The 26,211-nt window shown below is 39.7% G+C and overlaps 1 protein-coding gene across 1 annotated transcript in view; it reads left to right on the forward strand.

Moving 5' to 3' along the window:
* The window catches only part of FOXO1 (forkhead box O1), a 92,668-nt gene extending 69,576 nt beyond the window's left edge, over positions 1-23,092 (forward strand). The window contains 2 exon segments of the mRNA XM_006259878.4: positions 16,180-17,539; positions 18,670-23,092. Coding sequence (XP_006259940.3) covers positions 16,180-17,526 — 1,347 coding nt within the window. The 3' untranslated portion in view covers positions 17,527-17,539; positions 18,670-23,092.
* The last annotated feature ends 3,119 nt before the right edge of the window (positions 23,093-26,211 follow it).

Genomic DNA, 26,211 nt, shown 5'->3' on the forward strand with positions numbered 1-26,211 from the left:
GAGCAATTTCTGGTTAACTTTAGATATCTTTATTGTTGCTCTTGTTAATAGGCAACTAACTGATGTTTAGGTACTTAGTTATATCCCGTTTTAAAAACATTCTGATATTGTTTATTTCCTTTTAGCTGTTCAAAACAACCTGAAAGATGTTATGACCCAGAGTAGACAATAACCTAAAGAAAAAAACTGTTTTAACAGAAAAAGTATGCCTTGCCAAATACTGTGAATAATTTATGAATATATGAATGATCAACAAACAACATTATTTGAAAACAGTGCTATATTTTTGGGGAAGCTTTTCTTTTCTTTAAAAAACCCCCCCAGACTTGGAAGCATTCCCCAAATCTTTGAAACTAAAAATAAAACAAGCATATCAGGGCCCTTAATCTAAGGCATTTTTTCCCTGCCAGCAATTTAATGAATGCTTGGACATGAACTCTTTCATTGACATTATTATGCATAGGTAAACCCAGTGATATGGCAGAGGGAAATTACAACCATAATACTATAAACTGCAGCTTACTTTTTGTGTGGTTGAATAAATAATATTAAACAAAATCTACAGAAAATTTTAATGCTTTTCTCCTCAGCTTAATATGAGTCTGCAAATCATATCCTCCGTCTTGATAGCAGTTGTAAATTACAAATTAACTTTAGCATTCTTATAGTCTTTGATCTGAAGGTCTATGTTTTTAAAGTCAGTGTGCCCTATTCTGGTAGCGTAAAAATTGTATCTGCTTCATGTACTAATGTGTTGTCATGGGTACTTTTAAGCTTTGTTTTAAATATCTTCTAGCTTAGTTTATACAAAGAGTAGAACAACTGGACTGCTTAAAGAGTTGCCCAAGGAGCTGGCTAGTAAGGACATTGACAGGGTGCCTTATTTCTTTATTTTAAATGTAGTCTTTTGATTGATTATGGTATATTTTTAAACTATGTGTTAGGTATTTGCCTTTTATAAGATGCTTCTGAGGTTTATAATTTACCTGGGGTAGGTAGAGAAGGAATTTATTTAGTCATGGCCCAGACGAGTCTAATTAAAGTCAAAGCAATTTTTGCAATTGGTTTTTAAATATAGAACATTGTAATTTGTAATGAGTATGCAAATGGGCACAGCTTTATTTGTATATTTATGGGAATGAAAATGAATGAATTCTTAAGGCTTTACCCATATCTACTGGGGCCTGTGATCTCCTGAACTAAGTATGATGGGGCCCCAATAAGTAATCTGAATCAGAGGAAAAACATCACCCATTTTTAGTGACCAATACCATAACATGCAGTATTTTCCATTTCCTTTAAAGTTCCCTTTTCCTGGTCCTAGTATGGTGCAGAATTTTCTGTGAAGTTTAGGGCTCATGGCTTCTACTAAATGTTTATTTATTTGTTTTTTAAAACTAGCATGTTAGCACCATTTTCCAGGCCCGCTCTTCTTGCAGTCCAGGCCAGGTCTTTTTCTGTTCTTGCAGTTTCAGCTGAATAAACCAGTATTCTCTCCCACTCTTAGGTTACAGCGTTGTGGGTGCGAGTCTTTTCAGTAGTGCCTGTAGCCCTAAATAGAAACCAAAGCCCCACTAGGCTAGACTCTGTACAAGCACAGCAGAGACGGGTTATAAGCCTTGGGGCTAGGGACAGACGCTACAAATCAACTGGCTTAAGTGATCAGAATCTGGTTTAAACCTGTAACAGAGCAGATGTTCAGTGCACATAAACCAGTTTGGAAATGGCTGAAACCAGTTTGAGATGAACCTGGTTAAATGTAGTATCAGACTTAACTGATTAGGCTCAAACTGGTTTATGCAATGTCTGTCCCAGACCCCTTGTTGGTTGAAGATAAATCAGACTTCCCCAGTATCCCAGCATGCTCTCTGGGCTGGGCAAGGCTCTCTGTTCCACAGAAGAGCTGGCCCTTCCACTCTGCTCCCTGGCTGGAGCTCTGGCAGAGACTGCAGGTACAGGGGGAAGCAGGGTCTGCCCAGCTTCCCCCTGCCCTACCCCCACCTTGCTGCTTATTGCTCAAGCAGGAAATCCCCTCCCACCCCCCCATCTCCCACAGCATGGACCTCAGCCCCACAGACCCTAAGAATGCCGAGAGAGGTGTGTGTGTCTCTAATTTCACTGGGACAGGCAGACAGAACAGTGACTGCTTACAGCTTTTTGGAGATAATCAACAGGTCAGCTGGTAAGCTGTTTAAAAAGAGTTTGAACTAATGGAGGGAGGATATTCTTTTGATGATAGGGTGATAAATACTGTTGTCAACCCCCTGCTGGATTGCTTGCCTGTCAGCTTGCTGCAGACAGTATAAAGAAGCAGGGAGGGAGATTGAAAAGCTCTGTATAATCAACAGATGCACGCATTGCATACCCACCTTGCATCAGAGCGCTAGCCCACGGCTTGGGTCTGGCAACACTGCCGCCCCTTGAGCAGCCAGCGGGGGAAAAGCCTGGGACTGTGCAGGCAGACATCCCTAATCAAAGTGTTCTGCTAGGGTCTGGCCACACTCCCTCAGTCCCTCAGTTCAGCAGTGTACAAGGGAAGGGAGGGCTGCTCTAGTGCCCCCCAGCTTCTAACCTGAGCTACTGCAGGCATGTGCCTGAATTTCCTCAGTCCAGAGAGAATGTTTGTCTTGTTACAAACCAGTTCAGCTTAGCCAGGTTAGACTAACCTGCAAAGATTGAATCAGTTCAGGCTCAGACTTTTTGAATGTCTGTCCCTAGCCTGGGAGTTAATAATGTTCTAATAAGATGACAGGTGGATACAATAAATAAGCACAGAGAGCATGAAGAAGTGATGAAACATAACTGATTAGCATGAAATGCAGTTGTTGCAGCACACCAGCAGCCCATCATGTTTCTTGTAGGCCTGGTGTGGCTGTATGTTGCTCAGCAGCTGCAATTGGCTATATTCTCAGGGTAGATAAAGTGATTCCTCTGCATTTGCTGTGATTTGCCTACAAGCACCTATTAAAACATTAAAGGATCCCAAGCCACATTAGTGTTGCCCATTGTTATATTTACTTTATATGCAAATAGTACTTTACCACATAGTGTGTAAATCAGTCATTGCATTTTATTTAACTTTGTGTATCATCAGTGCTGAATATCCTTACTTCCCTTATTTAAATGATCCTAATTGAGGCTACAGTAACACAACTTGATATACTTGTTCTGTTGTGGAGCAGAAGGAGGTATGCAGGAGAATGAGTGGGCCAGTAAAACCAGAAACTACAGTTTAAGCAGTCTCTTTTAGCAGATATGTTTCTGTGTGAAAGTGGAACTGCAGTTAAAACCAGTCATGAAGTAGTTAGAGTCTGTTTCCTCCAGACCTGAGGTGGGAGGAGATTTTCTTTTAGTTTTCTTGCCCTCTGATTGCCATGACTTGCTCTGAGAAAATATCATAATATCCTGTCTCTTATGGTCCACTGACTCCTCAGTAAGCATTCTATAGTATAGAGCAATGGGGGCCAGTATTTTTGGCAGGCATGCCACAAATTATTCCCTCCCCGAGTGCCTCTGATCCCCTTCCCCTGCCTAATCTGCTGCTCTGCTTTCTGCTTCTTACCCCATCTGCTGCTGTGTTTCCTGCTTCCTTCCTGATATGCTCTGCCCACATGGAGGCAGCCCATGCCATTTGTGTCTCACATGCCACTGGTTGGCCACACCTGTTGTAGAGTCATGTTGTTTAGAGTTCTAGTATTTATACGTTTTTTCCTCACAAGACTTAGAGACCGTTGCTGTAATGATGTACAAACAGATCTCATGAAAACAAGCAATGATAGATATCAGTGTTTCTCAAACAAACTGCAAACAAAAAACATCACAAAAGGTAGTTTGCTATGATGGGTAGTAGCTTTGTGATCTACAGACATCCACCATCAGTTTTGTGTTGACTTAAAACAATGTAAACTACAACTGTAGTAGCCATTTCAGCTTGTTGTCCAAGAAAACTAGTGGTGATATTGGATTATCACCTAGAACAATGTATATAAGCTTAAAAAGTCACCAAAGACTATAATAAATTTGGAACTGGGACTTTTTTGGTATTGTCAGTATGGAATATTACACTATATAACATCTGCCAGGCCAGGAACAAATTGGCTACAATCACCATTCCAAAAAGTATTCAGTAATATTATGCTTCGTAAAGCAAAAAGTACCAAGATACAAAATACGCTGGATGTAAATAAGCACCAAGCAAGCTGTGTAGAAAGAGAACATCTACTCTGAGCCTTCAACTTCCCTTATTCCAGAGTATTTGGAAAGTAAGAATCACTCTGATAGTTCTCCCCTCCCCAATTGATTGCATCATAAATGTAACTCAAGAACAATGTTGCCCTGCACTGCTTAATATTCTATATATGTAAACATATATGCACATCCGGATAACAGTGAGTACAGGTATACTGCTTGAACGAATCTGCTTTTAAAAAGTTTCAGGTACTCAGCCTGTCTCTGTTTCTCTCTCTCTCACCACCCTCTTTCTGAAGAATTTGTGTTATAATTTTCTTTTTAAAAAAGGTTTTTCTCTTTTGCCTGTGACATTTACCCACATAAGGAAAATCTGACTACAGACGAAGCAGTAAGTGTCTATATACACGTCTTCCAGCATACAGTAAAGAAACCAAAAAGGAGAAAAATATGCCTCTTCTTTCTCAAATTTTATTACAGTGGCAGGATGTGTTAACAATATTAAGATTTAAAAATGTGGACAAGTTAAAAACAAAACAAAAACTAAAAAATACCCCCAAGACAGCTATCCCTTTGAAAATTGTTTTATAACACTTTTACCTGCTTTGACAGCTGCAGTAGGGGACCTTTTACAGACTGTTCTAAGTTTTACATACTTCTGTAAAAAAAAAAAAAAAAAAAAATATTCAGTGAATATTTTGCGTGTGGAGCTGGGGAGGGGGGAGGAGGCAGGGTAAAGTATGCTCATAACAAAAAGTATGCTCGTTTCCCCCCCTTATTTTTGTAAGCTGAATTTGGAGCCTTAATATAAGTTTGATATTCTTTTTTTGCAGCTACTGGAATAATAAAGATAATATACAAGTAGGAAGATGTAGTGCAGGCTGTCTCTTAGTCTGTAAAGGGAAGACATTACCTTTCTTTTTACAAGACTGCAGCTTCCTTCAACAGAGGGATTTCCTGTGGGGCACAGTTAACTCGGCTGTAAAGGAAGTATGCTGCCCTTTCAATTCTAGCTTTTCAAAAACAAAATTCATTCAGTGAGAGCACTGTCCAAGGATCCTGCTCTTTGAGTAAACTTGCAGAAGGAAAAATTTGCTTCTCTTGCACTTCATCAGCAACAGAGTGCAATAGATAGATGTTTGCATTGCTTCTGTGATCTGGGCCAAGTCACAATGGACACAGTCCCTTCCAGGAAGGGATTTTCCAGGAAACAGCAGACTTGGAGTGGGCGGAACGGTTCTCCAAGGGTGGACAGAGGATTGCAGGACCTTGTAAGCCCTTGGGGATGGCAGCAGCTGCCACTGCAGTTGACTGTAGTTCTGCCAGAACCTGGTTTCAGTCCCCCCTCCCCCAACAAAGCTGAATTAAGAGAAGGGAAGACAGGGTATGGTTCCAGAGAATCTGAATAAATCCACGCACCCTGTTTTGGTTCATCTGTCTGTAGGGATTACATATTTCAGACTCCAGCTTTCCTGGCAATCAGGCAGTCTACCTTGAGGTCTGGTGGTGAGGAGTCTAATCCCCTTTGGTGGCTGCTACTTCCTGATTTTTTTGAAGGGACAGGTCTTTCCTTCTCAGGGCCACATACTGTCTGGGGAGCCACTCTGCAGCAAGATGTTCTAGAGAGGAAGGAAATGGATAAGTTTGAGGTAGGAAATGATCCCATAATAGGCAATTGGTTGAGTCTCTGGGGTCCATGTCTTGAGGGAAAGTGCTAGATCTTAAGAGGAGGAACATTAGCCTTCCAAATAAGTTTAAGAAGTTTTTCCTACAAATAAAATCCTTTTAGCCTGTGTGTCAGTTTTTTAAAACCATAATCTTAAGGGAATCTAAGATTTGTAAGGTACTATCCTGGATTTGGTGGCTAAAGAGGTAGGAAGGGAGGAAGGGGAAAACATTAATTTGTCATCTAGAAACTCCAGTCATTTTATGCACTGAAGTTCTCAGATGTCAAAAACCTTGAGGAAAAGATGGAGTAGAAAGAAGGACAGCCATCTAATTTGGTTTATCTTGCATATCTTTTTCTTCTTTTTCTGGTCTTTTAACACAATTCCATGAAGAGGATGATGGGAACAAAGTTGGGAGCCAGATAAAGAACTTATCTTCTCCACTTGGCTTTAGAGGATGTCATGATCCAATTTAGAACCGTCCAGAAGCTTAAATAGTTCTGAAAATATCTACGGAGGTTCTGTAGAATTAACCAATACAATTCAAACTTTATCTTGCTACCAAAGGTGAATTAAACCTTTTTCTTAATAAAGAAAACAAATGCTTCCAATGATGGAGGTTTTCTTAATGGTGTGCCGTACAGGGCAGTCCTCGACTTAAAACATTTTGAGTTACAACGTTTTGCACTTGCATCGTTTATAATTTGACACCCTTTTTCAACTTTCTGACATCAATTTCTACTTTATAACAGTTGATTTGATGCCACACCACACCAGCTAACACATTCGCTGCGTCGCCCATTTCCCTAAAGAACATCTCTCCAAACTTCTTGGACATTTTCTTTAAGAAAGCAGGCAAAACTCCAGAAAAACCTGTAGCCAAGACTCCTGAGAACCCTTCAAAACATCCAACCAAGAGCCCTTCAAAACATCCAGCAGTCTCCTCAAAGAAGTCCTTCCAAATCAATGTGATTGCTATTTACAATATAAATACACTAACATAGCTATATTACTCATCTATAATTGATTGAGTACAAGATTCTAGGTTATTTTTGGTGAAAACAGGGTATCAGGCCTTGGTTCAGGAACCAATCCTCCATTTATAACATTGTTTCCTATGGGAAAATTGGTGCCCAGTTACAATGTTTCAACTTAAAACATGGTTTTCAGGAACCAATTGTCATAAGTCCAAGGACTGCCTGTACAGTTTCAGCAGTGAACACATACTCTATTAGATATCTTGTCTCTACAACCTTGGAGGACCTGGAGATTGGGAGACTCCTTAAAAACTCTAGTTTCCTGTGGATGTTGGACTTATCCTGACACTTGCTGTTAGTCTAGAGCACGGGTGGCAAAAGATTTCATTTGACCCATGGGTGGGCATTCATCAATTAATTGCATCTGGGCTGGGGCTTCCCCTGTTGTGCTCCACATGGGGCCAAGCCCTGCCCACTCTCACTTGGGCAGCGTGCTGTGCTTCCACCCTGGTCTGTGGGAGGGCCCCAGGATCAGCCAGCACATGCAGCTTCCAGGCGGGGCAGCAGCAGGTGCTACTGCAGCTGCCTGGGGAACTGCTTGGTTCCCCTGGCCTCCAGCAGCTCCTGTCCCAGCTGCAGCACAGTAGGCAGAAGGTAGGAGAGGGGTGGGGGGAGAAGCTGCAGCTGGGTGGGAGTGGGGCCCAGAGCAAGTTGGCAGGAGCCCAGGTTGGCAGGAGCGAAGGGCCTAGGCCCATGGGGCTCCCCATCACTCACATGCAGCTCTCAGGACTTGGCTGGGAGCCCCATGTGATGGAGTCAGCCACCTGGCCTCACTCTCTGCTGCTACCTGCAGCTTCCAGGACTTGACCGGGAACAGTGGGGAGCTCCGTGCAGTAGAGCCAGGCTGGGTCAGCTCAGCCCATCTCCATGCTGCCCCAGCCCTGTCCTGGGAGCTACACATGGTGGCAGCGAGCGGGGCCAGGCCACTGGCTCCCATTGCATGAGACTCCCCCGTGGTGGCTTGTCTCCAGTCGAGTTCCAGGAGCTGCATGTGAGCCACAGGGAACCCCAAGCGATGGAGCTGGTGGCCTGACCCTACTCCCTGTCGCCATGTGCAGTGCCTGGGACTCTGCTGGGAATGGTAGGGAGTCCTACATGATGGAGCTGGGCCAAGCCAGGCCAACTTAGCCATGCTCCCTGCTGTCCCAGCCAAGTCCTGGGAACTGCATGTGGTGGCAGGGAGTGGGGCCAGGCTGCCGGCTCCATTGCATAGGGCTGCCCCTGGTGGCATGTGGCTCCAGCTCCAGCTGAGTCCCAGGAGCTGCTTGTGAGCTGTAAGGAGCTTGCATGATGGAGCCGGTGGCCTGGCCCTATTCCGTGCCACCATATGCAGCTTCCAGGACTTGGCTGGAGCCGTGTACCGCTGGGGGGTCCACCTGTTGCGGGTCATGAGTGTCCCAAGGACCCTCTGCCTGTTGTTGCCTGCTGTGTGCTGTGGAGGGGGGGCATGTGTGGGGGAGGCCCCCACATGGACACTTCAAACCCCACCGTACCCCCCACACAAGCCCTGTCCACCCACATGCACCCATGCCTATTCGCGCCCCTCCACAAACCCCACACCCACATCCCACACACCCCACCACATACATACACCTACCCCCCCAACTACACCCCCCTGACACACGGTGAAATTAGTTTCAGAGGCAGGTACCCCAAGACTTGGGGTGGCTGATTGTCCAAAAATTGGAGTATTTAACAGTTCAGGTTTAACTGACCTGTAAGCATAATTTTTGCCTTCCAAACAAACTAAATTAAGGAAGACCCTTGGATGAAGACAGGCTCTATTCCTCACAGAAAGATGACAAGCTACTGTGTCAGTAATTATCCCATTTAGAGTTAATTCAAGTGCCCAAACAAAGAATATTTCTACTTCCTACTCTTAAAGCCCTAATGGGATGATTTTATTTTCTATCCTTTATCCTTTCTTGAAAATGTTTACAATATTAGCTAAGCCCAACATAATAGAGCTTTGCTTCCAGATTTCAATATATTTCTTACTTTATGGATTTATATTAAGACTCCTTTGTGGTTTGCCTCCCATCCCATTACACCTTGTGAGTGAGATTTTGTTTCTAGCACTTAAACTGAGATTCATCTGTAGTCTAATTAGAATTAATCTCTGTGGCTCACATGAAAACTTCTCTTGCTTCATTAGAGCTAAAACTCTTAAATAAATGTCAGCTTAGTTTAAAAAAAAAAGAAAAAAGTCTTTCTATAAACAGTACCACACTCTATTTGTGATGACTTGGGTGTAACTGTGGAGAGCAGCAAAGGTGAAACAGGCAGTCTGTGAAACAGGAAATTAGTGATTAGCATTTTTTGCCCTGGTGATCATAATTAATCCTGCTGGCTGGAAAAAAAAAAAAGCACACCCTTTAGTCTCTTAAAATACAGACATGAAGTTGTATTTTAAAACTATCTTTGGGGATTTTGGTACAGGATGGTTATAATGCTATTCATTTACATATTGTGGCTCTCACAGTCTACATACAGCATGTCAAAGCTTTGTTTTTTTGTTATATAATTATGTAATGCTTTATAAGAAATTGTTAAGCAATAGTCATTGTTTATATTACAATATCTAATTATTGTGCTGCATTTGTTTAATGTACATGGGTTACCAGATTGTGATATTTTATGGTTCTCAGTTAAGTACATGTCTGGTAGCTGTAACACATTTGGTTAGGAAAGATTTATTTCAAAAACTTAATTTATATTGAATGATTATTAATAGAGGAGTTTCCTGTCTCTTTTAAATGTCTCCAAGCATCACTACTGCTTATTTCACTACAAATTATTCTGGTTGTTCTGAACCCATTTATTGTGTAGACTTTAGTGATATTGTATAGTGCTAATCTTTTAATTGGCATAACATGCAGTACTAAGTCACTATTTACATCTGTGCATTATCAGATTGGTTCAGAAAGATAAATCTCAAATAAATTAAATAGGTTTGTTTGGCAAGATCTGTTTTTCATAAAAAACATTTCTACTGGCACTAATTGTAGGTCCAGCTTTTCTTTTAACTGAATCTCATATCAGCTTTGCATACTTTTACCTGGCATTGATGTGAGACTCACTAGGCTATACACTGATTACCCTATTTGACTTAAAAAAAAAAAAAAAATTGTCAAAAACTTAGTTGCTACTATTCCAGTCTTTTTGAATTTCCACTGTTTTTTCTAGATGTGTTGATGATCCTCAACAGGCCAGTGGCATTCTCAGTTAACTTTTGGCCAACAGTCCTTAAAAGACCTATCTGGACCTGCTGATATAAAAAATGTTTATTTGTAGTAGATATTTACCTCTCTTCTAGGTTGCTAACAGGCTTTAAAATACTACCACTTCACGTGTTGCAAGTATGTGGCCTTTGTTTTTATTGAATATAGAACTGCAATATCTATTATTTTGCCTTTCTTGTGTCTATCAACAGTCTTATCATCTCCATCTTATAATTCAACCATGCTGGGACTTCTTCTGATTCTATTATACTTATTGTCCTTTGTACTGCCATCCAGTGTTCCCTCCTCCACCACTCCTTGATTTCTCCAAAATATAGAGCTTCCCTTGCCAATTTTTTTTGCACTTTAACTTATAATATTTATTAATTTGCTATTCATTTTTCTTTCTTCCTACTTGTATTGAGGAGACAATAGCTCTTCTATTTTAAATTCCTGTTAGTATAACTGTTTTTAGCCAGTTTTCCTCTGTCTTGATTATAGAATCATATTTTCAATCCATCTAATAAAATCCTCTTTAAGAATTTGTAATTTTCATTCATTTTTACTCATTTTTTTAACTTTGGAAATATTGACAAGTATTCATGTAGCTAGGGCACAGTATGTTGATACCTATATGAAAAGGATTCTCACTTTCATAGACAGTGGGCCCATCTACACGAGATGCTACTGAGTAGTCATTACTATGCATTTATTTAGTACTTGTATTAGCAAATACTAAATAAATGCACAGTAACTGGAGTTACTGTGCACTAGTACCAGCAGACATCATTTACGTGATGCTACTGCACAGTAGTGTATTAGCACTTTCTGTGCTGTGGTGCAATACTGTGCAGTATTTTTTGGCTACTGTGCAGTCAGCGTCTCTTGTAGATGCTCCCAGAGTGGTTAAATAAAGGTTTTATTTTCATTAACACTCACTTGAGTGCAACCTATTCATGTTCCTGACTCTCATTAGACACACAAAATACACCAAGATATGAAAAGTGACAGTTTTGAGCAATCCACTGAGCTTTTGATTCCATGACATGCCTTCTGTCCCTGCTTTTTGGAGTTCTCAGTAACGCAGGATTTGAATTGCAAGGCAGTTGAAGAATGAATGTGGAGATCCTGCTCTTTACATCTTTGTAAGACAATGTAAAGGAGGCTCAGGACACACAAATGGTAATGTCTATCAAGACAGTCCAGTCTTGGGGACCTGAGATAAATGTACACTATCCTGGGCACATCTACGTGAGACAGTGTTGCTGTAGCGTCGGCAGGCACTAACTGTGAGATTGCCAGATTGCCACTATTGCACTGTAGCTTGTTTCTACTGAACAGTAAGGTTGAAAATGACCTGTGCGCCACTGGGTATGAAAGCAGTAGATGCTCAATATTGCCTCTTCTTTTCAAAAACTTGGAAGGTAAGGGATGCTTCAAAGCTTTATCTTTGGGAACGAATCCATGAAGCTTCTCTTCTTCAGATCTGGGAAAAACCATTGGTATAGATCAGAGGTTCACAAACTTTTTCTTGTTGCATACCCGCTTCCAGTGTACTCCTGCCAGCACACGTTTTATATTTTAACTCAATAAATACCAATTATTATTATTATTATAATGAAAATTAAATCTGCCTTTATACTTACACTGGTTCTTTAGCAAGTACTAAATAGCTGTTCAGTTCCAACTGTGCTGTCAGGGGAACTGAGTGCAGCATCTTGGAGAACTGCAGTTATTGCAAGGAGATGTAATTGTTATTTTCTGCTTTCCAGTCTTGTGTTTTGGCATGGAGGGGGAAAAAAAGGCCACCTACTTGTGTGCGTAACTATTTCTCTTAACTATTGACAAACTTACAAAGTACAGTTCTAATGCTGTACAATGCAAGTGTGTGTTAGATTATTTTTCTTTTTAACTCTGGAGAATGATTGGTTTTAAACAGCGTGAAATCTCTAGTTCACTTCATATACTGTTCCTGTAGAGAAATCTTGATGTATAAGTTAGATACAGTTTTCAGGCATTAACTAGCTTAATTTTAGGTTTCTTGTTTAATACATTATAAAGCCTTGGTTTAAATATAAGCATCAGCAGCTGTGTTGCTTGTAAAACAGATCGAGGGGGTGCTGAATTTTTTTTACCATTTCATTTTTAAATTAGCTGAAGGAAAATGTTTTGAATGTATGTAAAATAAAATTATTCTTTAGAGGAAAAATCCACATTAAGTTGTATTTCTTTTTGTGTAGTTATGCTTTAGGAAATACTGTAAAGGGCAGCTGAAAGACTGAACTACATTGACAGAAACAACTATCGTTCATGGGTACTCTTAAATATTATTAGTCTTAGTTATTTGCTCATTAAAAAATAAGTATTTTTGGCTCAGTGGATGGACTCTCAAACTATCAAGTAATGGAAAGCATACTTATCAATGCACAATTTTTCTATTAAAATAAAATAAGCCTGTTTCTTGCAAAGAACAAATAGGAATAAGACTTCAATCACTTTCTGTCAGTAGCACAATCAATCCCAAGGAACACCCCACAGGTGGCAGCAGTTCTACTGTAATTGTAATTAGTTTTTGATAAAATTTCAGCATGTATGCTTTGAAATTTAACTGGCACACTCCGCTTGTGCACATAAAGCCAGTGCAGATGCAGTTTGTTGCTGTTCATATATTTCAAATTAAGTTCAAAGGTTGTACTTCAAATTACATTTTTAAAAACCCCAGTTCTTAAATGACCCGCAGCGCAAAAGCTATAGGCAGGGTTGTAGCTGGTGGTTCAAAATGAATGCCTCTGAATACTGGCAACCACACTTACTCATCCTGCTGTCAAGTTCCACTGCTGAAACTATACCTTTTATCGGGTCATGTTTGTGTCTGGCAAAGGTTTGTAGACACAACATCATTAACAGCAGTGCATATTTTCACAAGATTTACCTCTTCAACACTTTTTTTCCAAGTTAGTAAATCATAGCTCCTTTAATGTCCTACTGGCTGTGTGAAAAACAGGAATTTATGTAACAAGCTCTGGGCCACAAACCTTTTCCTGTTAGGAAAATTTTTTTTTTGTTGTTGGCAAAGTTAAGAGACAGCTCTGTTACTCCAAGAGCGACCTCAGATGTCCTCAGTACAATAATACAAGATTATATTTTTGATGACTAAGGAATTTCAGTAACTTTTTAAAACATTTAACACTTTTTTTTCTGGGAAGAGGGAGCAGAATGCTTGTGTGCATTTAGTATTGCCTAGTGGTGTGTGTGCGCTCATGTGTCTGAGTCTTATTTTGATAGTAAACACTAAATCTGTGTCAACAGAGTATATTTACAAAATACAATAACAAAGAACTGGTGTATGCAATTTTTTTTTTTTTTTTTTTAATCAACAGGCTTACAGGACAATTTTCTTGTGACATTTCTAAATCTGGAATGATATTAGCCTTTAATTCTGCAGCTCCTCCCCCCACCCCCCATCTGAAAATGAAGGGTTAAGCTTAGGTTTTCTAGACTATCCAGATACTTGAAATGGCTGTTGAGGCCCTTTTTGTTATTGTATGGAAGGTTCACGTTGAATTTTCTGAGTGTATTCTCTTGACACTGAACTAATGCTTGCCAAGATTGCTTCAAAAGCAAGGTACTCAGCCTCGATGGAAGGATAATGGTGAACTTCTAGTGCAGAAGAAGACATTCAGGTCTCATTAGGTGTAAAATAGAAGATAAAATATTAGGTGTGGTGGGTAGAAGATATTAGGTGTTGAGATCTGTATGTAGTAGGACAGAGTAGCTGTGGAGAGCCCACAGAAGGTGGTAGTTTGCAGGATTTGAGGTTTTGAGAATAAATGTTTAGTGATACCCTCTCTTGCCATTTACAAAGCCTCTGACCAGAGCTGGGAGATAGGATTCAGATGCAGTAGTGTGTGCAAAGTGACTCAGAATGCCAAAGCTGTTAATGTGACCTTGTCACTGTACAACAAGAAACACTATCATGGCTTAGATTTTTTAGTACACCACCTGGGCCTGCTTAGCCCTGTGACGGACATTAGAAAATTGATTTCCTTTAGGATGTCTGGGAGAGAGAGAAATGGACAAGAACAATTTGAAATTGATACTGCTTATGCAAAACAACCTGAAATCAATTAAAGTCCTTTTTTCAGAGAAGATATTGATGAGTTGGTTCTTAGTAGGGAAGAAAGAGAGAGTTGAATTTGGGGTCTCGCCCTGTAGGTCCTGGTTGCTTTTTCTGCCTTAGGAAAATCAGATACTGAAAAAGGAGAAAGAAGAGAGAAAGTATAGGAAAGCTTTCTTTTTTTTAATGTTCTTGGGACTTGAGAGAGCTGGTATAGGTGGATTCTGTGGAGTAGCAAGTCCTTGGAACAGTTGCTGTTCCAAGCTGTCGCTTGTTGAGCCTAAGACATCATCTGGGTGATCTGGACAGGTCTTTCTGTTCCTGTGGTATTTTTCAGGTGGCCTGAATGGATGGATAATCTCTTCCTATTGTTCTGGTACTATGTGGTGCATCTGGTCTCAGGATCAGATAAAAACATTTAAAAGAGGGAGAATTGGAAGAAGATAGTAGGCAATGGGTAGGAACACAAAGGGGAAGAAGAGAAGATGATAGGATATCACTGGCTGATGGTGATGGTCAGGCCTCCCAGTGATGTTCTAAGTTCTGGGTGTCATGATCCTTGTCAGTGAACAGCAGTCTCTGGACTGAAACAGAAGCCTGTCAGCCTTTCCTGAAGGAATTCCCCAGACTGCCATTTTGTTTTCCAAAGTTTTTCTTTTAAGAATCCAAAAGGGGGTGATAGGCTTGAGTAAGCCAAAACATTTCCTCCCCTCCACCCCATCATATTTTTTATTAGTTAGGCCTAATTACTTATACAGCAATTTTTGGTCCATTATTTTCATGTGTGATTTCAGCACAATTCTTAAGTTCAATCAGTAGGCCCTTTTTCTTTGCAGTCATCCAGCTTTTCTTCTTCTTTGCATAAGCTCTGATTTTGAGATTACTTGTGCATACATTTATTTTTTTTATGCATGTGAGTATTATTATTTAGTTTGTTGGGAAGTTTGGGGGAAGCAACTTATGTGCAAGTGTTGTAGGATTGGGACTTAAATTGCTAAATCCTTTGGATAGTTTCTTGTTTTAGTAATATGATGCCTATAGAGCTTGATAATAATCAAATCTGGATCAGCTAGCAATTTTGCATGTCAGTACCGTTGTGTGTGTGTGTGTGTGTGTGTGTGTGTGTTTCCCCCCCCCGAGCCCTTTTAAAAAAAAATAAATCAAAGAGCAGAATCTTACAAAAAAATGGGTATTTGTTCCCGGGCCTCACATGAGCACTTTATGTAGGTATTTTTTATAAAGGATGGATTGTTGGCTCAGTGAACAAACTTTTGTTGTGTTAATATATATTTTTATCACAGGTACAACTTTTCAAACATTGGTTTTTATCCTTCTGAAGCTATGGTGTATGTATTGTGGGGAGGGTATCATGCATGCACTGTAGCTTTAGGAGGGTAAAAAAAAAAAGCTTGAAAAACACAAGGAGAAACTCCAATGGAGGAGTTAAAACACGTAAATACAGATTTCTAGCAGAACCTGCTAAAAGGCCTCTTCAACAACTGGAGTACCACTGTAATTCTGCAAAGGGATTTGATTGTACAAGACCTTCTGAAACCTATATTACATTAAATATCATATATATTTGCATGTATGAACATATACATATATTTGTGTATGTGTCTCATGCTGTCATGCAGTTTGTTATATATACACACACACACACACACACACACACACACACACACACACACACATGCATGCACATGGTTTTTTATACGTGTGTGTGTGTGTATATATATATGAAGGTACAATATCGGATATATATTGGTGTATTGGATATATTGATGTATGTGTTTAGCAGGCAGAAGCTCAGTGTTTAGAAACTGAGTTTTGTACAGTTTTCAGTCATGGTTTTTGGGTAGCATCAGAGTGACTCATTCATTAAATGGTATGTGGTAGAAGAGGAGATAGAGAACTGGCTTTGCTTATGTCTTGTTTTATTTTTTCAGAACTCAATCCGTCACAATCTGTCCCTGCACAGCAAGTTTATTAGAGTGCAAAATGAGGGGACAGGAAAAAGTTCTTGGTGGATGCTTAACCCAGAAGGAGGAAAGAGTGGAAAGTCTCCACGGAGAAGAGCAGCATCCATGGATAACAACAGCAAGTTTGCAAAAAGCAGAGGTAGAGCTGCCAAGAAAAAAGCAGCCCTTCAATCAGGCCAGGAAGGAAATGGCGACAGCCCAGGGTCACAGTTTTCAAAGTGGCCTGCAAGCCCCAGCTCTCACAGTAACGATGACTTTGATAACTGGAATACATTTAGACCTAGAACTAGCTCTAATGCTAGTACAATTAGTGGAAGACTTTCTCCAATTTTGCCAGAACAGGATGATCTTGGAGATGGGGATGTACACCCTATGTCATACCCTCCATCAGCAACCAAAATGGCTTCTACTCTCCCCAGCCTTTCAGAAATGAGTAATTCTGAAAATATGGAGAATCTCTTGGATAACCTCAATCTCTTGTCACCTAATACATCAATGACTGTATCAACCCAGTCTTCACCTGCTACAATGATGCAACAAGCACCAGGTTATTCATTTACATCATCAACCACGAGTATAGGTTCACCAAATCCAGACTACAGAAAATTTACATATGTTCAAGCTAGCATAAACTCTTTGCCCCAGATGCCTTTGCAGACTCTTCAAGACAGTAAATCAGGCTATGGACCAATCAGCCAGTATAACTGTTCTTCTCCAGGACTCCTGAAAGAGTTACTGACTTCTGATTCTCCTACCCACAATGACATCTTGGCATCAGTAGATACTGGTGTTCCTCAGCCCAGTGGTAGAGTATTGGGCCAAAATGTGCTGATGGTCTCTAATTCAGTGATGCCAACGTATGGTAATCAGCCATCACACAACAAAATGATGACTCCCAATGCCCGCCCACACCAAGGACATAATCAGCCAACACCTGCAGTCAATGGCCGTGCCTTGTCACATACCGTGAACAGCATGTCACATACTTCAGGTTTAAATCGCTTGTCCACGGTGAAAACTTCATTACAAGTGCCTATGAGTCACCCAATGCAGATGAATACTATGAACCCTTATGCTCCTGTTAATAGCTGTAATGGCTATGGAAGAGTGGGAATTGTTTCTCTCCATCAGGAGAAGCTCCCAAGTGACTTAGATGACATGTTAATTGAACGGTTGGACTGTGACATGGAGTCAATTATTCGTAATGACCTTATGGATGGAGAAACTCTAGATTTTAACTTTGACAGTGTGTTACCTAACCAAAGTTTTCCACACAGTGTAAAGACAACCACACATAGTTGGGTGTCAGGCTAGGATTTAATAGAAGGTAAGTTCTCATGGTATGTGGGTTGGTGGGTGTGCATATATATAGGGTGTTTATAAAGTCCTTATGCAACTTTGAACTTTAATAACTTTGGATATACACATGATAGAAGCAAACTGTAAACGGCAGCTGAAAGCATAATTTGTTATGTTTTTTAATAGTGTGAGCTATGCATAGGGTAAGGATCACAAATGCAATTCATGAAATCACTCAGCAGCAACTGGAAAATATTTTCTACAAGTTGGGAAATCAGATTGAACAGTGTATCACGAAAGAGGGTGGTTATGTTGAAGTCTATAAATCTGAGTTGTATTGTGTTAAAATTTAATGAATTATGCTTTCAGTCACCATTTACAGTTTGCTTCTATCTTGTGTACATCCAAAGTTATTAAAGTTTAAAGTTGCACAAGAACTTTATAAATACCATGCGTGTGCGTGCACCCGCATGCGTGTGTGTATTAAAAACCTGAAAATCAGTTTAAAGGATAAGTGTTTTGATAAGTTTGGAATTTTAGAGCTAGAAGGGACTACAAAGGTCACCTAACTCCAGCCCCCTGCACAGATATAGGATGTGCTGTTTTTGTATTATCCCAGGAAAATGCCTATCTAGCCTCTTCTTGAAAACCTCCAGTGAAAAACCTTCCACAGTTGCCCTAGGCAGTTTGTTCCACTGGCTTACTGTTCAGCCAGGAAGTTGTTTGTTTCTTTCTTGTATTTAATTTAATTCTGCTTTGCTGCAATTCAAACATACTGCTTTACGTCCTGCCTTCTGTGGCAAGGGAGAGCAGTTTTTCTATTGTTTCTTTACAGCATCCTTTCAAAATTGTTCATCGTTTCCAATGTGTATTATGTGACGTTCATCGAACACCATTTATGTTTTCTAACTTGAGTCTTTTGATTGGATGTAAATTATATTAGGTTTAGGCTTATGTGGTGATGATTTCTCATACCATTTCCTAGTATTTAGCTGGACAGTTAGAGTTTTGCCATAATATCTGAAAATATGTGTCTAATATGTATTAAAGTAGTAAAATATCCTCTCTTGGCTAGTCCATATTTTAATTTTTTTTTTATGTGGGTTTTATTTAATTGTGTGTTTTTTGTTTTGTTTTTTTTTCTTCCTATTTTTCTAGGCTACAGTGTAAAGTTCTTCAGACTTGTCTGACAGCAGGAACTGAGAAAAGCAGTCCAAAGATGTCCTTCACCTTCCTTTTAGTTTTCTTGATAAAACTGTTCTCTCTTTTTCCTTGCGTCAGAGTTGGCAGCAGAGAGAGTTTTCCTGTACAGGATGTTTGCCCAGTGTTTGCAGGTTATGTGCTGCTGTAGATAAGAACTGTGCCATTGGAAATGTCATTACTCTGAAGTGCCAAATTCACTACACCATATAATCACAGAAAATACTTTTACATCATGTTGTACTTTCAGTTTTGTACGGTATGAGCTGTAGATGCAGACATGTTTTTTTAAGAATATCCATTTGGTCCAGGAAAAATTGTAAACTTTTTGTAACAATACTGTGATGATCTCATGCCCTCTAAGTTTTAACTTGTGCTGATGTTACCTGTGTTCTGATGAAGCAAGAGGCTTGTTTTGCAGCTGTATGAACTGCCTTACATGTATTAAAACTGCTGCACACTTCATATGAGAATAGAGGAGTCTCTTAAATATGGTCCAGCTGAACTCACTGACTAGTCAAATGGTCAAAACAAACAGTAGTTTAAATGCCAATTTGGTAGGATACCTATCTGTCTGTAAATTTATACAAGCTTATATCTGGATCTAGTTTTCAGACTAATGAATTTATTGTTGGACTTGAGATAACTTTTGGAATAGTTATCAGACTATTTTTATTATACTTAAAGTCTACTTTGTTACATAATCTACTTTAAAATTTACAGAATTGGAGATCTGGCAGCATACGTAACCTCTTCATTTTGTACAGTATTTTAACTAGATTAAGCAAACATTTTATATATTTGTCCAGCACTTTGGAGTGCTAATAAAGAAAAGCTTAACAAGTATCTTGAAGACAGCATTTCTGGCCCCTTTTTTGGCAAGAGTGATGTATAGATAGATACTTTCCCTCTTATGTTTAGGAAATATTTAATCATTTTTATATATATGCATTTTTAGAAACCTCATCTGCTTCTATTCCCATTTTAACTCTGACTACCACAAAGTGTTAAGTATTCATTCTTAAATGCTTGTACAGTGCTTCATGTTGTATTTATTTCATGGAGGTCTCATAATGTTTGTGGACTCGAAAGCAAGACCTTTTCTGTAAGAATGTTTACGTTGAATACAATTAGAATCTCCATTTAGCAGTAGTTGCCCTGTCTGTCAGTGTTTCTGTTCTAAGGGGGGATACAAGTGCTCTTTTAAAGGAGGGACTGACATTTCAGGAAAAAAAGTATTTGTTCTTTTCAATGTGTCCAAAAAAAAGGGGGGGGGAGTTGATTAGGAGGCAAAATAATACAAATCATTTTATTTTGGAGGTAAGACATAGTGCTAGTTACCTAAGTGCCAGTCCTGCATATCCTGATTCACAGTGAATAGTCCCACTGACATCCAGATGATAGTTCACAGGTTTGGGCCTTCAGCTGGTAAATAATTTTGGCTTTTATGTAGGTAAATTGTGCTTTTGACATGAGTGGAGTGTTAAGCCTGATTGTCTGTCATTGGTTATTGCACATTCCTTGCATTAAAATATTGAGTATTTTCATTATGCGTTAAAAGTATTTATGGTTTTGAAAATAGGCCAAGCTATTGGCAAGGGTGGTAGGGGATGCATTTTTTTTCTGGCCCACTAATGGAAAGTGATTACAATCCAAATTTATCTCCTGTTTCTTCCATTATGCTTCACAATCATTTGTGGGATATTTAAACTTAACGTGGAACTTTTCTGGGGTAGCTTTTGCATTTGTCCTTGTATTGGGCCCAAATCACTTCTCATAACAGCTGGGTTCTTCTGTTTTCTTGTTTCATTTGTCAGCAGTCTTTAGCATTTGTGTCAGATAGCGACATGTTGCAGGCCACCCCACTGTGGAATCCTTTTTTAAACTTTGGTTGTGCAGCATGGGGTGTTCAATATTGGAAAATCTCTTTAAACAGCCTGCATCTGTTGCCAAGTAACTAGTAATATTTTTTCTATCAAATTAATGATACTGGATCATAACTCTTGGCTGTGGAACAAGCAGAAGACTCTTAGGCTGCATCCACACAAGCGTGGATGTTTGGTTCCCTGGGGACAGTGAGCAGCAGTGCACCTTTTGCTGCTGTTAGTTGTCCTTGGGGAATGCCCGTGCCTCATGCCCTCTGGGCTGTAGCAGGTAACCCTGGGTGGGGAAGGGGAGGCTGGGGCCAGAACTGAGCTGGCCCCAGCAGCCTTACCTCGGGTCCTGGGGGCCTCTTGGGACTGCAGCAGCAGCGATCCATGGCTGCAGCTGGCCTGGCTCAGGTTTTGAGCAGCGCGCGCTGCCCCAGCATGTGCTGCCCACTATTTTTTGCATTTTTTTTGACCCCTGGATATCCCTATGATGCCGCAGACATGTCTGCAGTGCCATGTACTGCACAGCCACGCTTGTCTGGATGTGGCCTTAGAGTATAGTTTTCAAAGGGCCTCCTTTCTGGTGCAAGTGCAAGATTTATGCTAACCAATGGCATTGACATGTATAGGTCAACCAGGAAGTCCATACAGTTCACCTGTACATGCTACTTCCACGTGCGCAAAAAGAAAACCATTGGGATTTCATCCTTTGGCACTGCAGCTGAACATGCTACATTTTAAAATAATAACATAACCCTGTTATTTTTATTGCTACTGTGTCACTTCCCTGTATACAAAATATTTTCTTTTTTCCTTTTTAATTATTGAGTTTAAATGTAGCAATTAATTAAAGTTAACTGCAGGAAGCCATGCTTGATGTTTGATCATCCTCAGAAAAGAGAACTGTAGATGGTAGAAGTTTTTGCTTTGCATGGTTGGATTCTTTTGATTATGTATATTGAACTTCTAATGTTGTGCATGCAATTGTAGGATACTGTGAAATCTAATGAAGGGTATGTTGTCTGTCTCTAAAGCAAACATTATGTGACCTCTAGTAATAAATTCTTTTCAGTAGAAGTACCAAATTTCTGGAATAACTTTGTCAGAATTGTTGTAAATGAACGCTTTGTGAATTGTGCAAATGATCTTACCTATGCAGCCTTGTTTTTGACTTTTTTCTGGTTTGTACTGTTATTAAAGGTATATTGTATTATAGAGCTGTTCAAATATTTTAAATATAAAGATGTATTGTTTCCATAATATAGTTATATATGTTTAGGTAGTTTTGCATTAATTGGAAAGCTCTGCTTTGATAAACTGACAAATTGCCTAAGTTTATAAGCAAAAGTTTGTACTGCTTATTATTGACTTTCAAGTCAACAGAGCATCCCTAAGAAGAGGAGAGAACTTAAAATTGGACCAATTAGAAAACAGTATAAAATTTGCACTTGTTAAACCACTGGATATATGTTAGTACTTTTTTATTTTTTTACTGATTTGAAGGTCATATTTTCATTATGAAATTTCTAGGATTCTTAATTTATGACTGATTTTAAATAAGATAATCTCGTGTTTTTTGTAATCATGATGTAAACATGCAGCGTGGTTTATGCAAACAAAGAGAAAAATAAGTTGGCATTAAAACTGGCCTCCTTTTTGAGGGTGTTCCACCAACCAGCAATATCACCAGAAATTGGCATGTACATACTATACTGCTAGTTTTACTTGTGGGTGGTGAAACAGCACTTCAGTGTTTCACTGCTGTTACTCAGTAACATTGCAGAATTAAAGTTCATATGTGGATATTTTCAGAGAAGTGCCTGATGTACTTGCAGACACAAGAACAATCCTTTACTGTTGTATAAAGCCATAAATGTATATAAATTATGTTTAAAAGGTTTTGTGTCCTTTCGTATATATGGATTTGTACCAGGATTCTACTTGTGGTTAGTAATTATGCTCTGATATTGGAGTAATTATATTTCTTAAATCATAAACCTTTTAATGGTGACAACCCTCTTTTGACAATCCTGTTGGCATTATCAATTTTATATGGAAAAATACCTTGTGGTACCAAGTCTGGGAGGTCAGCATGATAACACCATGTTATTTAGCAAACAATAACTACAAAATGCTGAAGAATTTCCTTGAAATCAAGTAATGGAAAATTTTATTTCTCTTGGAATTGATTCTGGAATTGGAATTATATTGGGTGGAATAACTTTATAGGGCTGTGTTACCAGTATTTTATCACAACATAGCGTGCTAAAAGTAACTTGTTTACAAGTCTTTGAGACCAAGCGCAAGAAGAATCCGTGCCTGACTTTTTTTTGAGTACATGAGATTGCTTATGTAATGATTCTGCATTACTGGAAGCAGCTTTATGCAGCATCAAACATTGTTGCCTTTGGTTCAAGAAGCCTAGTTTAGAGAAATTTGCAAAAGTCCTGAAATCCCTTCAGAATGGGTATGTGTAAGCATAAGCTTTTAATAAAATTGCTATGACATGAGCTGGTAATTAGTGTATTAGAACATTATGTAATACATCTTAGAAAATGTGAAACAGACTTACATAAATCCACAGGAAAATTACTCTTTACACACATTACAGGTTACAGCCCACTATTATTGCAAGTGGGGAGTGGTAGGCTCTAGAGAATGAAACATTATAATCATACAAAGCTACTTCAAAAATCACCATTGTCCCAGCTCAAATAAAATCTGCGGTGGAAGAAGTCCTCTCAGCATCAGAGTTGAGGCTCAAAGTCTGAAGTGTATTAGCCTGGGACATGGTTCATGGTTATCCTTTTCAGGTTTCCTTAAATGCTTTTATTAATATAATTAATTAAATATTAAAATTTACCTTATGAAATAATTTATAAAAAAACCAAACAAACCTCCAAAACAAACCCTTAGTCCTATTAGATCCTGTCTATCCCACTCTTATTCCTGTTCTTCTCCTATCCCCCTTTTCTTCTTCCCGTCACTTCTTCCTTTTATATTCCATCAAGGCTCTTCCTTGCGTTATTGCAGTGAATATGCCAAAGTGTGGTTGCTTTACTTTTGCAAATAGGCCTATTGTAATCAATGAGGCTAATCATGTGAACAAGAGCAGGGTTTGGTCTGGTTGTGTGTCAAAACAGAACTGAGACTGAAAAGCTGCTAAAGTAGATGGCCAATAACACCCACATGAGACAGTTTTTGAGTGGCCATGAACTTGGCTTGCCCACAGTGGGTGGAGTGGGAAAAAGATGACAAGGGTTCAGTGCTATCAACTAGCAAAAATGTCCAGTGCTTTCAAAGAGATCAGGACTAGGCCTGAAGAAGGAAAAAGGCTGCAAAGGGATTTTCAAGTACTATTCCCTTCCTTTTAGTGTTTATTTTTTTTTTTAGTTTCCCTTCTCCCTTGCATTCAAGTTGTCGTGGCTTTTACTGTATTTGCTATGAAAAGGGAGATGCTGAGAAACATCTTTGCAACCTTTTCACATTGAGTGTTAATATTCTGGATCAGAGGTCAAAGAGTCGAGCAGTCTGCGTATTCACTGTTGGAAATAATTATACAGTGTTTATACTAACTCTGGACTGATAATGGCTATCAGCTAGATAGAGGACAGATGGTCACAAGGGGTGCATCTACACGTGTGCTTTACTGTGGACTAGACTAATTAGCAGTACTATCTTATAGTGGAGTAATTAGCTGCACTGAAATGTATGCAGATGATGACTGGGTGGGGGCTAGACTCCTACCTGCCATCTACCCACACGGTTATGCAGGTTCAGCACCCTTATGCCCCCTCCCACCCCTCCACCATTTGGTGCCACCCCCTGGAGCCCAGGGCTGACTTCCCATGTCCTCTGCCAGCCTGGCCCTGATCCACTCTGGCTCAAATTGCTGCTGTTCCAGGTGCACTTGTAGATGCTGTGCCTGGGAGCAGTTTACTCTGGCTCAAAAAGCTCCTGAGTTTATTGCTTCATCTTAATTTCACATGGAGATGCACCCAAGCTGTCTCAAAAGGACAGAAGTGTAGTGAATGATGCACATCTAATAACCGGGCTAGTCACTGGGCCTAACCGGGGAAGAATAACTACATCGGAAGCTGTGCAGCATCCCTATATGTTAAATGTCTGAGTCAGTACTATTTCAATATAATAAAATATATTTTTTAGAACTTCTGACTAGACCCTTAATTAGCACATAGTCTGATTGCAAGTATATATAATGATAACAGCTTATAGGTAAGTAAAACTACCTTCATGAGTGAGTTAGAACAAATTTTCAGTGAAAATTACCCTTTTGCATCCTGATTTCTAGAGTTACATATAAACCCCAATCCATTAGCCAGGGTTACCTTGCCTGTGGTCCTGTTCTGCAACATTTACCAAAGCCAGGCCTGGAGTAGGCTCAGAGATACTGCCTCATTTTAGTTGCCCTTTAAAAGAAAAATCTACCATTAGACTTTGCAAACCTTCCTTGTTTGAGTGTTTGTCAGTGAAGTATATTGGCTGGGAGAGGAGAACACATCCTGTAGAACTGTCTTTTCTGATGTGTTGAAAGTTTCTTTAGCATCTTGGATCCTCAAGGGAAGCCAGCCTGTCTTAGTGGTGTGGGAAATGTCCAGCTAGACCATCCTTTGTGCAGCACCGGGGTTGGTCGCAGCCCCATCTCCTGATGCCAGGTCTTACAAAGAAGTTAGTCATAACTTCACTGTGAAATGCTGATGTTCCTTTCCCTGTGGTCATCTATACTACTTCTTGCAACCCAGGAACAAGGTGTTCTTTCCAAACATTCTCATTTATTCCTTGGTGTGTTAGTCCTAAGTCAAGCCACAAGGCATATGCCCCAGTTATTTGCAAGTTTGAATTCTGAAGCAGTTAGGGAGTTATGTGGTGTCAATTACTCATGACACATTTAATAACCTTTGATTCTACTGAAAACTTAGGGCAGCACTACACAAAAATGTTATCACACAAGTGTTTGCATGTTTGTCATAGTGGGGATGATGATTCAGTAGTCCTGGCCCTCCTGGACTGGCTGGGAAAGCAGAGCAAGCAACAAACAGCTGGCAGCACCAAAGGATCTGCAGTTTTCTTTTGGGTAAGTGGGGGAAGAAGGCAGAACCAATCAGGGACAGTGTTTGCTTTCTATTGGATTTGGAAAATGCATGTAGCAGCTGCCTTTCCACACGGCACAGCATCTTGAGCTGTACAGGGGCTGCTGGTTGCTGAAGGGTTCTGCCAGCAGAAGATGACTGCCAGGAGGAACTACTAAACCCTGCGAGAGCTGAATTCTCAGATTGTAAGTAACTACGTCTTGTTCCTCTCTGAAGATACAGTGCTTCAGAAACTTTTACAGACAGCCTAACCAGGCAACTGTCCTTGTTTTTTTTTTTTCCTGGTAAGCTGAATTTCTAACTAGCTCTATTTATACTGCTTTCCATGCTATGCTGGTATGGGTAGAAGTGGGTAACCCACCAACCGTTTTATAGAACACAGAATAACAGCAATGAAGAAGGAAGCCCAAATGAGTGGATTAACTGGAAGATGGCAGGAAAATTGCCTTTTTGTTGAATAAAACCAGTTCTTAGCCAGATGGTAAATACTTTGTCCACTAACAAGGGTGCATCATTCC

Source organism: Alligator mississippiensis, chromosome 1, assembly GCF_030867095.1.
Source record: "Alligator mississippiensis isolate rAllMis1 chromosome 1, rAllMis1, whole genome shotgun sequence".
In the NCBI taxonomy this organism is placed as follows: domain Eukaryota; kingdom Metazoa; phylum Chordata; order Crocodylia; family Alligatoridae; genus Alligator; species Alligator mississippiensis.